General features: G+C 37.0%; 2 protein-coding genes across 4 annotated transcripts; one reads left to right on the top strand and one right to left on the bottom strand.

Moving 5' to 3' along the window:
* Positions 1-745: 745 nt before the first annotated feature.
* LOC103952161 (protein LNK2) lies at positions 746-9517 on the top strand. 3 transcript variants are annotated; one of them, XM_048586211.1, is made up of 10 exons: positions 750-1048; positions 2652-2940; positions 4333-4462; positions 5141-5271; positions 5350-5459; positions 5554-5640; positions 6147-6866; positions 6958-7115; positions 8167-8564; positions 8671-9005. In XM_048586211.1, exons 1-9 carry the CDS (start codon positions 1025-1027, stop codon positions 8531-8533), a joined length of 2016 nt encoding a protein of 671 aa, XP_048442168.1. In that variant the 5' UTR covers positions 750-1024; the 3' UTR covers positions 8534-8564; positions 8671-9005. The 3 variants fall into 3 exon arrangements, with proteins under 3 accessions (XP_009361982.2, XP_009361981.2, XP_048442168.1); XM_009363707.3 differs by lacking the exon at positions 8671-9005 and adding an exon at positions 9230-9517 and having other exon boundaries at positions 746-1048; positions 5141-5459; XM_009363706.3 differs by having other exon boundaries at positions 747-1048; positions 5141-5459.
* A 285-nt stretch (positions 9518-9802) lies between these two features.
* Positions 9803-12934, bottom strand: LOC103952158 (DNA-directed RNA polymerase V subunit 5C). Its single transcript, XM_009363705.3, is given in 5 exon segments — positions 9803-10218; positions 10870-10983; positions 11433-11609; positions 12612-12628; positions 12631-12934. Coding segments are annotated over 5 exon segments (693 nt in total). The 5' UTR covers positions 12890-12934; the 3' UTR covers positions 9803-10092.
* Between the last annotated feature and the right edge of the window lie 805 nt (positions 12935-13739).

The raw sequence follows: 13739 nt of genomic DNA, 5'->3' as shown, positions 1-13739 counted from the left end.
AAACTGTAATTGACTTAACTTGAAATTTATATATATATAAAAAAAAAGTGGCAGCTAAATCTAAAATAATATATTAATTGCAAGAGAATTTCTATCCTCACATAGTGAGATGTCTAAGGGCTCATTTGAAAGTAATTTTAAAATGACTGAATACGCTTTTAGTGAAAATACTTTTGAAATCAATTCTTATAGTAAAAATGCAAATAAATTTTGAAAAAGCATTCGAAGTGGTTCCTGAAAGAAGTGGTGGTTCTTGCAAAAGCACTTCAAGTGCTTTTGAAACCCATAAATTAATTTTTTAAAAACCCTTTCAGTTATTTCAAAATACTTTCAAACGAGCCATAAATTGACAAAAGAAGATATGAATGTTTCTAAAATTAGCAATATTAACCAAAAGTTAGGATGACAACCCGCACTGACCCACCCCACTTGCGCCGGATCCAAAGAGCCGTGGACAAAAATGGTGGCTTCGGTTCAATCCAGCCCAACTTTCGAAAGCGACGTCCAGACCCAGCGTCCACCACAAACCACCTCCAGCGCGACCCACACCAAATTAAAATAATTAAAAAAAGGGCACCGAAATGCAAATGCAAATGGAATTTATCCGAAATGCAAATGTAAAACCGGACCCCTAAAAGTCCTCTAGCCAATCAGGTCGCAGCATTAGATCACCCCTCTCTCTGACCACGAGTTTAGATACGTTTCCCATCACTCGTGTCCCCAAGTTTCACCGGTTCACGTGACTTGGGCTCCACCCGCCCTCCTTCCCCCGGCACAAGCTAAACTCTTCTCTTCTCTCTCCCTCACCCTCGAAGCCTCTCTCCCTCCACACTCCCTCTCTCCCTCTCTCTCTCTCTCTGAGTGGCCGTGCTTTTGCTCTTTCACTCTCTCTCTCGCTCTGGCCGCGTTGGAAGGTTTGATTGGATGCTGACAGTGTGAAGTTTCTTGGCGATGTGTAGACCAAACTGTGTGCGTCGATCTGAATCCGGTTTCGGTTTTGCGATTAACTGTGGCTTCTTCAGAGATGTTTGATTGGAACGACGAGGAGGTATACAGTTTCTTCTTCTTAATTTAATTAATTAATTAATTTATTTATTTTTGCATTATTAAGTAATAAGATTGTAAATTTATATTTTTTGTGTTGAATGTGAAATGATTTTTTTTTTTTTTTTGAGTTTTTGAGATGAAATATATGAATTTCCGTTGCTGTTGTTGTATTTTAGGTGAATTTCTGTGCTTTTTGGCGAACAATTTGGTGCCAAAAACGACGGCTAAACAGTTATATTTTCTTGAATTTTTGTTACAGTAATTGACTTTTTTTGTTACAATCTAGCAAATGAGAAACAGAGGTGAAGAAATGATTATTAGTGAACAATGAATTTATGAAAATCTTGCGAAAAAAAAGTTGATTAGGTATTCGCATATATTTTTCTTGAATTTTTGTTACAGTAATTGACTTTTTTTGTTACAATCTAGCAAATGAGAAACAGAGGTGAAGAAATGATTATTAATGAACAATGAATTTATGAAAATCTTGCGAAAAAAAAGTTGATTAGGTATTCGCATATATTTGTGTAAAACGATTGAAGAACAGTGGAGTGAGTCCAAGGATGAACATTTCAGGAGGTGGTTTATTTGTTGAACAGACGGAATGTTAGTTATGTTATCAAGATGTTTGGAGCGACAATTTGAATTTGAATTCGTGTGCGGATACGAGCACATAGTCATCAAAACTAGGGGATAAGATGAGTTTATATGATGCAAGAAGAGTTCCGTGGTGCTGGTGTAGTGAAATCAAGGCGAAGAAACAAGAATTGAGCTGAACTAGAACTCTATATATTGAATTGAAGATTGGAGAAACAAGAATTTTGGAAACAATGCACCGAGTGGGATTATAGATGTGACATTGAGCTTTGACGGTGTATAGATTTCTTAAAAAAAATGTGGGTTTTTAAGGCTCTAATTCTATACTTTAACTAGAAAATATGAGAGTGAAGAAGATGTAAGGAAAGTTTCAAATGCGGTATATGTAATCAAAAAGAAAAGTGAAATCTTAGTTGAGAAAGCTACAAATCACACTATCTCAAAAGCTATTATGCACACTGTGCTAGTTACAGAATACCTAACCATGATGACAATTATGAAAGCTGTAATTTGGAACTGCAAAATCGCAATATGTTTGAGAAAAAAGGGTGTAAGCTTATCAGGTGTTTAGACATGCTTGGATGCAATAGCTATGGTTTTCATGCAAGAGTGCTTGGATAATGTTAGTTTTTTATTTCGATTTAAATTAGGAATCTGCAGCTTGTTGAGCTATGATATTTATCTTTTGTGTTTGAACTTTTAGGATGTGTTTGGTAATTCTATTTGGCCTGTGGAATTCTTGTACAATGTGTTAAAGTGCCAGAATCTTAAAAGATTTGTGGTTTTCCAATGAGTGTACATTAATCCTCATGCACTTTTCGATGTTGTCTTTCTATATCTGATATGTATGCAATTTCCAGTAGTTATAAGCCACTGAGCTGACAGAATCGTCATTAATACTTCCAGTGCTCTTTTAAATAATTTGTTTGTCAACTTTTCAATTATACTATTTAAATATTGTTCTTGTCATGCCTCTTGCTAATGTTAACGTTTTTTATTTTTTTCAGCTTGCAAACATAGTATGGAGTGAGGCAGTTGAGAGTGATGATCATATTGTGCCTTACAACGAGGCAAGTGAGGATTATCGTAACAAGAAGCAATGGAAACAAGAATCTCACACCATCAAGCCTACCGAACAGAAGACCCATGGGCCCAAGATTGACTTGCAAGACAGAAAGTTGGAAAGCAGTCCTAATTTTGACACCAGTGAAGGAATTTCTACCTCTGAATTTGGAATGGACTCGTGGCCAGATTTATCATTAGCTAATGTTGCCAAAAGTGAACAGCATTGCATAGGTACTGAAGCACCCAACAACTTAACTGAAATTATCACCTACAGTTAAGATTTATTTATTTATAATCATAAAGCATCTTTAGTTTGGATAAGACCGTCAGAGGGAATAGATAATCCAGTGTCAGTTAACCCGTGTACATTTCCGGTTGACAATGGAAATCAATGTTTTCATTCAGGCTCTGGTTAATTTGTTATGCTTCATTGTATCCTATTTAAAGGTTAGGCATTATCTCAGCTCCATTTGCTTACCATCCTTCTATTCTTTCTTGGGGACCTGTATAGTTTACTAAATGCTTAGTCTTTTTTAGTTAAGCCTTGTTATTTTCTGGGACATCAATCTTTCCATCTGTTGTTTGCTCTTAATGTAATTGGACCATCTGTGATTAACTTGTTAAATCACGTGAAATACTCAAAATCATCAAACTGTTCGAAGATTAGTGATGGTGTGGCACACTTGTTTAATATGAGATTTTGATTCTTTGATTGAGTTGATGGGGAATAACATTGGTAGAATATATGGTTTAAATAATAGTCAGGGTGATTTTCGTGTGTCTTTACCTTGTAAGTTTAAAATTTCAAATACATGAAGTTCAATAGCCAAAAACATGTACTTGTATTCAACAACAACAAAAACTTATCCCACTAAGTGGGGTCCATTGTATGAATCTTAGAATGTCACTGCACTCGGTTTTGTGTCAAGTCTTTCGTTAGCTCCAAGTACTACATGTCGTTTATTAGAGTTTCTTTCCAAGTCTTCCCAAGTCTTCTACCCTTTTTTATCTGAGCCTCTGTCTCATATTGCATCTTCTAACTAGAGCATTTATAGGTCTCTGGTTCACGTGTCCAAACCACCTTAACCGATTTTGTCTCATCTTATCTTTAATTATGGCTACTCCTACTTTATCTTGGAAGAGCCTTGTTCTTAATCCTGTCCTTTCTTGTGTGCCCACACATCCAACGAGGCATTCTCATTTCTAATTCTGCTACACATTTTTTGCACGTGTTGATGCTTGACCGGCCTAACATTCTATCCATAAAGCATGGCTAACCTTATTGGTGTCCTATAAAATTTTTCCTTCGGCTTTAGTGTCATACGATAGTTACACAACACACCCGATGCACTCTTCCACTTAATCCATTCATCTTGTATTCTATAAAAAATGTGGGATTTTGGTCTTTATAAAAATGACAAAGAAGCTAAATAGCACCATGATAAGCAAGTAGTTCTTTATTTGTTGTGTTTTGGGAGGTGGATTGTTGTTTCAATTGTTTCTTGTGATTCTGTTTTCAGATTGTTTAATTAGAAGTGCTGAATTTCTTGTCCATCTTACATTTTATTTCTGCTAGTTTTAACAATATTTGTGCTTCTTATAAAATATTTACCTTTTTAACAGCTGAGGCAATCCAACTGGATAAAGATGGTGAAATTTTTCAAAATTCGAATGAAGGTAAAGAACAAGGTGATCTTGTTGACTACGGATGGGCTAACATTGGAAGTTTTGATGATCTTGACCGGATTTTTAGGTAATTTATGACGACATGATTTTTTTTTTTTTTTTTGTTAATGGAGTCTCGACAACATTCTGATATAAATTATTTGTATTTTATTTTTGCTATTTTACAAAAATTGCACCGTATACTTATTTTTTTCAGAATTGACTAGCTGGCATGATCTGCAGAACTAATTAAAGGAAAACTAATTGTACAGTTTCATGGCTTTTTTTTCAGAATTGACTAGCTGGCATAATCTGCAGAACTAATTAAAGGAAAACTAATTGTACAGTTTCATGGCTATCATTATTTTTCAGTAGTTTTCTCAACTGAAGTATAATAGAAAATCTTTTATTCTTTGTTATTATTCGTCTCCATCTTGGAGCAGTTAAGAAGCCATCATCGTGGCATTGTCAAACACCCAAGAAAAAAAATGGTGTGTTCAATGACAGCTGGTTGTGGCAATTTTACTGTCAAGTACCCCATCTTTCCTTTTCCACTGATGTACTAGTTCACAAACTGAAGCACACCATCTACAAAACAAAGTACTAAATACATTTAAAATTTCAGACCATGAAATATTAATAGGTTATGATACTCCTCCCTCCATTCCTCTACATAACTTACGTTATTCTACCTTACATTTTTTTAAATACTATTAATGGTATCCATCCAACTCTGTAGTCTCATAAACAATTGATGACTTTGCAGCAATGATGACACTATATTTGGCAATGTAAGTCTTGGTAATGCTGACGAGCTGTGGTCTTCCACTAGAGATGCAACTGACAGTCCAATCAAAGCCTTTCCTGTTTCTTCAGACTCACCAAGTTTCACATCAGGTGCAGTAACGAATGCTTCTGAGTATTTGGAAATTAAAACAGACTATATCCAGAAAGATAACCAGTCAATCACCCCAGGCTATGGGAAGATGGATTATTCTGCAGGTTATGGTCTGCAGAATCCACATGCCGCACTTGATCATGTAGAATATGCTGGAGGTAAAAGTAAGACCATGGAAAAGGAACAGGTATGAGTTAATCTAAACTTGATTAGTCATTCGCATATTCATGTCTTTCACCTAATCAAGAAAGTGATCTCATAATTGTATTTGACTTTCACAGTCAGATGTGGACACGGGACGAAGCACTCTGACAAAATCTTCCTTGAATGCCGAAAATTCTTCTTCCCCAAATGAAACAGCTGATAGGGTACTACCATTTTTTCTATTTTTCTCTCTTATGTTCTGATATGTCAAGGTCCTGTGATGAGGCAAATAAGTTATGAGAGTTAGTAGAGTCTGTCTGATGCCTTAAAATATAATACCATTTAAGATGGGGGAATACTAAGAAATCACTTTAAAATGCAAACGGTGTGTCAACGTTGCATAATGGAAGTCTGTTCAGCCGGGAGGTAGAACCAAATTGTTAAAGAGGTGTAGTAAAAAAATTCATCGACTGAGATTCAGAGAGTCTGATGTGCGTAACATCAATTGTAGAAATGTCATAATCATTCTAATGATCCAACTAAAAGGAAATGTTCTCTTTCTTCTATGGATTCATATGGTTATGTAATATTTTGAACATTTTCTTTGATGCCATAACTTTATCTAGGAAAGAAAAACCTTGACTGATTAAATATCAAACATAATTTGTTAGTTTGTACATTTCATATCATTCAAATTAGGTTAATAGTGTCTTTCCCTTAATATGTGCAGGTTTCTAGGCAGAAAAAAATAATGAGGTGTCGTAAAAAGTTGGAGGAAAAAAGTGAGGAGAAATCATTGCAAGATTTTTATGGTACTTGGCCTTCATCAAGAACCCCTTCTGGACATTTTGAGAACCAATTGGAATGCTTCATGGTAGAATCCTCTCCTTCTACAGCTCCCAAGCAGAAGAGACTGCTTCAAGGACCCGAGCCTTTACCCTACCAGCATATCCCAAACCAATGTGCAGCCCAGTCTACATATGGGAACCTCACAAATCCATCTACGCATGTGTCATCTCACATTCAACCTGGGAAATTTAAGCATCAAAATTTGTTTTCTGGTTATGAAGTTTCTTCTGGGATTGCAAATGCTATAAACAAGTTAGTAGATACCTCAGCAAAGCCTCTAACCATGTCTCCTCAAGAGAAAATTGAAAAGTTAAGGAGGCGGCAGCAACTACAGGCAATGCTTGCCATTCAGAAGCAACAACAACAATTGAGTCATCAAATCTCTAGTACCAATCAGTCTAGCACTCAAAAAGGCCCTCAAGAAAATCAAATTCAGCATTTTGAGAGAGCTGATCTGGAAGTTGAAGGCTTAAGTAGTCTTCCTTCTCTGGACCCGAACTCAACCGTAGAACAAGATGATTCCACTATTGTTTCTGCAGCAATTGATGATCACTCAGCGGAGGATACAATACTTTACAGGCTTCAATATATTATATCAAAGGTATGCTCACTTTCAAATTGGATTCTTCTCCTGGTCAGGTAAATAAATTGGATTTAGTTACAACTTACAAATGGAAAAGCAATGTTTACAGTTGGACATCAAAATAAGACTTTGCATACGGGATAGCTTGTACCGGTTGGCTCAAAGTGCAATGCGGAGGCATTATGCTAGTGATACTAGCAGTTCAAACAAAAGTAGCAAGGTTGAGGGTGAAGTCATTGCAAAGGAGGAAATCAATAGTCATAGCAGGTTAACGAGTTTTCTTTGTTCTCATAGTTTTACATTTTCATTTTAGCTCAAGTGGTTATCCTTTGTATGCTGATTACCTACATGCATTTTACATCCTTAAGGCGGCCTGTCCCACGTCGGACGATGGAAGTTTAACATACATGCTTAAATGATCTTGGGCCTCTCTCTTTGGGTTCGATGCTCATATTTTAGCATGATATGGCATGCCCAACGGACTTCAACTGTAAAAAATTGTCCGTGGACATGGTAGGATGCAAATCTATTCTCTTAAAAAAATTTGGCTCTCCACACATTGCAAATTGGTTTTGGGTTGGATGATCGCATTCTCTCCAAACTGTGAAAGAACAAAAATTTACTCATAAACAATTGGAAAAGAAAGGGAAACAGTCATCCTAGGTTATAGAACCTTATAAAATTCATGAAGCTAATGGACGTGAGTCATGACTGTCTTAACCTTGTTAAAATTTTAGTTTGAACATAACATGTTTCATTCCCCTTCATTACTTGGTATTAATCCTGGCAATATAGGAATGTTAACGATACACTCCATTTAGGAAGGGGGGGTTGGGGGTGTGTGAGGGAAAAAAGGATCATTTAATCAGCTAGATTCTTGTACAGAAACCCAGGTAGAAAGGTCAGTTCTAGGAAATTTTATAAAGAAATAGGGCATTAGTGGGCAAATGGTTGTATCGAATCTCACCTCGTCAAAGTGCTAACAGGTTTGTCTCGAAATATTGCACACCCATGTTTCACTGTCTGTCCACCTCTTTGGTGGTTCTTACAATCCTTTTTCCACCATTTTCATACCTCCTTTCCACTCTTATAAAGTAAATGGGAAATGGAAAAAACTTATGTAGTTCTTTTCTTTTATCACCGTTTATGTCTACATCTTCTTGACTATATTCGAAAGCCTTTGTATGTTCGGCCTTTTGTATTGCTCTATCTATTTGTGGTGGACTGACTGATCAATTTCATATTTGGGTCAAGGGTAAGAATCATTTTGTCTTTGTGAATCATCACTCACTTTCCTGTTAATCCTATGGTATTGTAGGTTTGGTAAAATACCAGATTTGGAAACAGAGACCAATCCCATAGATCGAACTGTGGCTCATTTGCTCTTCCATAGACCCTTGGATTCATCGGGAAAAAAGTCTGACACATCTGAATCACCTATTTCTACCAAGTTGACATCTGAACGCAAAACAGCAGGCTTGGTGAACTTGTCAAATGAATGCTTTCCCGACAGTCTGAAGAACAATCAGTGCTTTCCTCGCCAAGGATCTGAAAGCTGTCGCCCATTCCCTGAGCCCGGTTCTGTGGACCAGTTTAAAAACAGTCTTCTGATGGGTACCTTGGAAAACGCATCTAGCAGTGGTCCGGATCATGGTGGAACTATGGAGGTTGAAGCCTCTCTGTGAAGAAATGTGTGCGCCTCAGAATTCGACAAGGGTAATTCCTTCCTTTATCTCTCCCATGCTTGTTAATAATATAATTCGTTTCACATACACGGCTGTATGGATTTACTGATAACGTGGAGATTTCCTTTCGTTGTCAGCCATATAGTCATAGTGGTCGAGGAGCTTCAGCCTTCGGACAACATTACCGATGGGGAGTATCCTGTAAACCAATCTGCTCTGTAAAACTAGTTGCATGCATATATTATATCCATGTTTCAAGACTAAAGTCAAGTGTCATAAGATTAGCTGGTGTGTTTCCTTAAACATATTCAAGGCAATACTTGAGACCTCTGTTAGTAATATTTTCATGTACGAAGGGCGGGAGCCACGTGTCTAGCTAGTATTGGCCTATCGGTGCACTGCGGATCCGGCTCTTCGGCTAGTAAGAAATTTATACGTTGAGATTGCGAAAATAAATCCCGAGTTGAACTGAGATTCTTTCGTAATGTGCTTGGATATAGTAGATGTTTTAGATTGTTGAGTAAAGATATGAACAATTGAAATCGCTTATAACGTTTTCAACATTTACCGTGTGTAAATTTAGTCCTCAACGTTGAATTTGCACAATGTTACTATAAACTAGTGCCATAAAACCTAGTTTTACAGACATAAAGTGATATTGGGCGATGAGATTTAAACACATTATCTCGGGTGCAGGATAAACGCTGTTACATTGTGGAGGCTTGGATATACTTGGATATTTCTGTAGGGATCTTGGTGTATGTAAAATGACAAAGGTGACCGTCACCTTCCCACACTGCTACAACCTTGTCACTAAGAGGCACACCACCGTCATCGGCACATCTATCGACAACTACCGCTAATTACAAATGTACCCATATAAAAAACTTTTTGCTTCTACAACTTTACATTCTGTCATTAGAAACTTCAAAAAAAAAATTAGATTGAGTTAAGTACGGATAACAACTCAATTTTTTGGAGTAATTTCAAATTAGTCTCATCTTTTTAAAATATTCTAAATAACTATCTAAAAAACTTGTTAGACATCTGTTAGGCCATTGGCGTTGACTGTACCAACATTATGTGATGATGTTTTTAGCATTAAATGATGAGTTGGACAAATATTAAAGTTGGTGTATACTAATCGTCGTTTTTGGAGCTCTAATTGCCAAATTGACTCCTAGCCATGTTAAGTCGTAAATTTGTTTAGCTAAACTGCATCGATATGGAAATTCAAAACTTCATAGATGATTTGAGAGTAAAACTTACTTTAACAATTGTCTACATCATCACTTAACGATAGTGAAATTTAAAATTATTTACAGTGGTGGATTGGGACAAAAATACCAAGAAATCCAAGTTATATTGATGATTGTACGTATCACATTCAGAGAGGATACCAAATTCAACCACCACCATGACTAGTACTATCTAAAACCAAGCCAATAAACCAACACCAATCTTTGTATCTCGGTCGAAACCCTGTCTAAGATATGAACTTGTTTTTGTAACTCAGCACTCATCACTGCATAAAGTGGCACTTAAATCTTGTACAAGAATCAAGCGACGCAGCGGTAAGTTTCAAGTGGTCCAGTAAATCCACCGCTGTAATTGACTTTTACCACCTGCCCTTTCTCCAATCCGTAGTATCGTGCAGTTGCATCTGTTGCCAGCATCAGAGGGAGCTGAGGAAGAAACATAAGAAAACTAAATTAGACAGCATCTGAGTCACATCTCACTTTTAATCTTAAAGGGCGACCGCAAGCCAACCAGGCTCCCTGCTTTTCATATCAGTTATTCGTTCAGTCAACAACTCCGATTATATTTCAATCAAACGCTGAAAAACCAGTTATATGTTAGCAGCCAACGAAAGTTTGACTGCAAGGTAAGAAGATTTTGACTGCAAAGCTATTTTCAGGGAAAATTGCTTCAGGATTGGATGGTTTTTTCCTTTGGTGCATGCTACCAACACAAGTTTTTTCAGATCAAAATGTTTGAATGGCCACCTTGTTCCCTGCTAATAGGGTAAAGCACTTCTTAAACCAGCTATCGAGAGCTATACGTCACCCGGAAACTAGCTAGCTTCCTTGTCAATCAAAGCAGTAAAGACTAATCACTCGTAAAGCGACTGTTCTAGTTAGCCATGCATCTCGATATCATGATGCTGTAAATTTCAGCCATTAAAAGTCATGTTCTTTCTATAGACAAACACACAAGGTATTTCACACTTCGTTAATAGGCACGTACTGATCAGTGACATACTCCGCCAAGACAAAGTAAATAAATTAAGGTTATTTTCCAACATAAGGATAAATAAATAATACATGTAGAGTTACCTTCTTGTCTTCCAAGTTGTATTTCATTAGCAGCTTCTTCTTTTCTTCAGCAGCAAGTATCTCAAGCTTCGGCTGTGAAACATGATTTGTGATATTCACCAGCAAGTCCGAGATCTGAAGCCGCACAAGTTATTTAGGGAAAAATGCACAAAGAAAAAGTAGAGAAGAAACCGTAGGACTGACTGAACTTATGCTCGACTCCAATTATTAAGGGAAAGAAAAGCAAGGATAACATACTCATTGTTTTGCCATCCTTGAACTTTCACCCGAAAGAACAGAAAGATGAAAACACAATCATTAAAACAGATAAGTGTATCTGCATACGAGAGCCATTTCCCAGAATGATGCAATCAAAATCAAAAGAAAACCAGTAGACTAAGAAGAACCATTCGAACTGAAAACTTGAACGTTTTCTGTTTCCGAGGAAATCCAGATGACCGATATTTCTTGTTATTCAGCATAAACAAGCATTAAATGCCTCGACAACAAACGTGGTTGTCCTTAAGAAACTTGGGAAATGGTAAAGTACAATGAAATTGAAGAATAACTATCAGGTAACTTACATGGAAAGTGTCAACTTTAAACGGATACTTTTCAAGTTCTTTCCGAGCATAGCAGTTCATTTTACTTTGTAAGACTAGAATCAGCTGGTGAATACTTGCATTGTTCGGGAGGCCAGCATAGATACCGCACATATTGCGTTTCCTTATCTCGTCAGTTCCACAAAAGATGACAACAATCTGCAAAGAAACTCAACATTCAGTTGCATCATTGATACTGCAATGGGAGCGTGCGGGATTACATTGGAAAAGAGAGACACCAATAAAATTACATATCACTTACCACTACGAAATCTTTGGTTCTAAAGAACCTTTTCTTTGAGATAATTTCCAACTTCGAACAAGAAAACAAAGTCAATCAAACTCAAAAATTTTCGCTCCATGAAGCGTTGTTCATTTCTTCCAGAATATGTCCTCATTCACTTCTCTGCTCCTAAATTTAATACAGAACCTAAATAATCTTGGCACCACGAGGCAATCGGGATCACAGGAGCCACCATCGAACAATCGACTACTGAGCAATTATACGCACTTACTCAGAAAGTTCAGACTTGTACATAATTTGTCAAACTTACATGTTAACTGTATTTCTTTTATTTACACCACAGATATCTATTCTCCCAAAAGCTTCAAACTTGGGAAATTCTCTTCTTTTTTTTTTTTTTTGTGAACAAAAGCGGTAGGAACATTGAACAAGAGGTGTCATGAACTTCTTTTCCCGGAGAAGAATCAATGACGGCATTTGAGGGATAAGCTTCGGCTAACTCTGTGCCAGCAGCCGCGGTAATAGAGAGGATGCAACTTTGAAGAAAAGGTGTCATCCGTGAAAAACATTTTCTTGATGCCACATTGTCTTTTGTCGAGCAAAAAACTGGAAATTTGAGAAAAATTTGCGACTTTTACTAAGAAAACATTTTCTTTTCGACATTTTTTTGTCGAACAAACGAAAAAAAGATAGAAACTTCGAAGAAAGTGTCATTTTTTAACAAATCCAGAAAAAAAAATGTCGTCTTTCCTAAAGGAAACAATTTCTGGTTGCCATTTTTTCTATTTCAAACAAAAAAGATCAGAACTTGGACAAAAAGGTGTCATCTTTCCTCGGAAAACATCTTCTTTTCCTTCCATTCCCCTGTTTTTCTAGGCAACCAAACACAAAACAGAACACATACATAAGAAAGTTACCTTCTTGGAGGGCTTGGGCGGAGAGGGACGCAGACGCTGAGGCGTTCATGGTCCGGGTTGGGGCCGAACTCGGAGAGGAACTCAGTGAGCGAGAGATTGAGGTCCGAGTCAGAGACGTTGCAGCCTCGGTCCCTCAGCATTTCCATGACTGTACGACGGCACAGGTAGAACCTGAAGCTCTCCACGCTCCCTTCTGCCACGTGGCTCGTTATGCACCCCGGCCTTCCGCTGCCTCCGTCGCTGCCCGGAACGACGCCATCCCCTTTCAAGATAGCCATTCAGATTCCCTCTCTCTGATGATTGTGTGTGTGTGTGTGTGAGTGCGGCGTTTGGAGGGAATATGAAATCGTTTGTACAGGCGGAGAGAGGTGCGTGTGTACGGAGTACGTGGAACTTGCGTTACTCGCTTGATTTGATTAGACACGTGTCCTCTTTCCTGAGTTTTGGGTTTTACGTTGTTCAAAATCAAATATCTAGCGGTTAAAAAAAATCTAGAATATCATATACGAAGAACTATAAAAATTCTTTTATTATCATCTGCTATTAAGAAATGCTAGCAACTTTTTCACTTTTTCATTTCAATATTTTCGCTTCTCCTCATATCACATGTACTTTACTATCACTCAAAACTCAAAGTTTAATTATATTAAAATTCTACTATTATTCTTCCTCTTCTAGTATAATTATTACTTTAATTTGTCAACCAAAAAATAATTAATTTTTTAGGTTTGTGTATTAGTAAAATACACGTGGGGAGAGTATTTGCATTCCCCCACATGCAAGTAACCAATGATTGATAAGAATTTTAACATCGAGTAATCCCAAACTGATGTGTAATAATTTCTAGTTTAGATTTGTTTGCATCTTTTAAAGATACGAGATAGTAAACTGTTAATCCAACTAGATAAACACTCTTAATACAATTTGATTGTTCTGTTGCACCGAGGCTACATTGTTCAGGAAATTAGTTGAGTTGAGTGTCGATACTCGTTGAGAAAGTCAAAATGCATGACAATGCGTGATTCTCTTGAATATTCGCTGAATGGCTTTCGGTTGTACTTAAGTTTCTTTCATAAAGTAGGATAATCCTTTCTTTTGACGGACTGTTAGGATTTTAACCGAAAAATA

The sequence above is a fragment of a genome, unplaced genomic scaffold (assembly GCF_019419815.1).
Source record: "Pyrus x bretschneideri cultivar Hongxiangsu unplaced genomic scaffold, Pyrus_bretschneideri_v1 Contig24, whole genome shotgun sequence".
Classification (NCBI taxonomy): domain Eukaryota; kingdom Viridiplantae; phylum Streptophyta; class Magnoliopsida; order Rosales; family Rosaceae; genus Pyrus; species Pyrus x bretschneideri.
The sequence above is the reverse complement of the archived record's forward strand: the minus strand, read 5'-3'. Positions and strand labels throughout refer to the sequence as shown.

Excerpts from the sequence above, each read along its gene's own strand:
- LOC103952161 (XM_009363707.3), top strand. The coding sequence starts at position 1,025 with ATGTTTGATTGGAACGACGAGGAG. Across the intron at positions 1,049-2,651 it reads TTGATTGGAACGACGAGGAG|CTTGCAAACATAGTATGGAG; the intron begins GTATACAGTTTC and ends TATTTTTTTCAG. Across the intron at positions 5,460-5,553 it reads AGACCATGGAAAAGGAACAG|TCAGATGTGGACACGGGACG; the intron begins GTATGAGTTAAT and ends TGACTTTCACAG.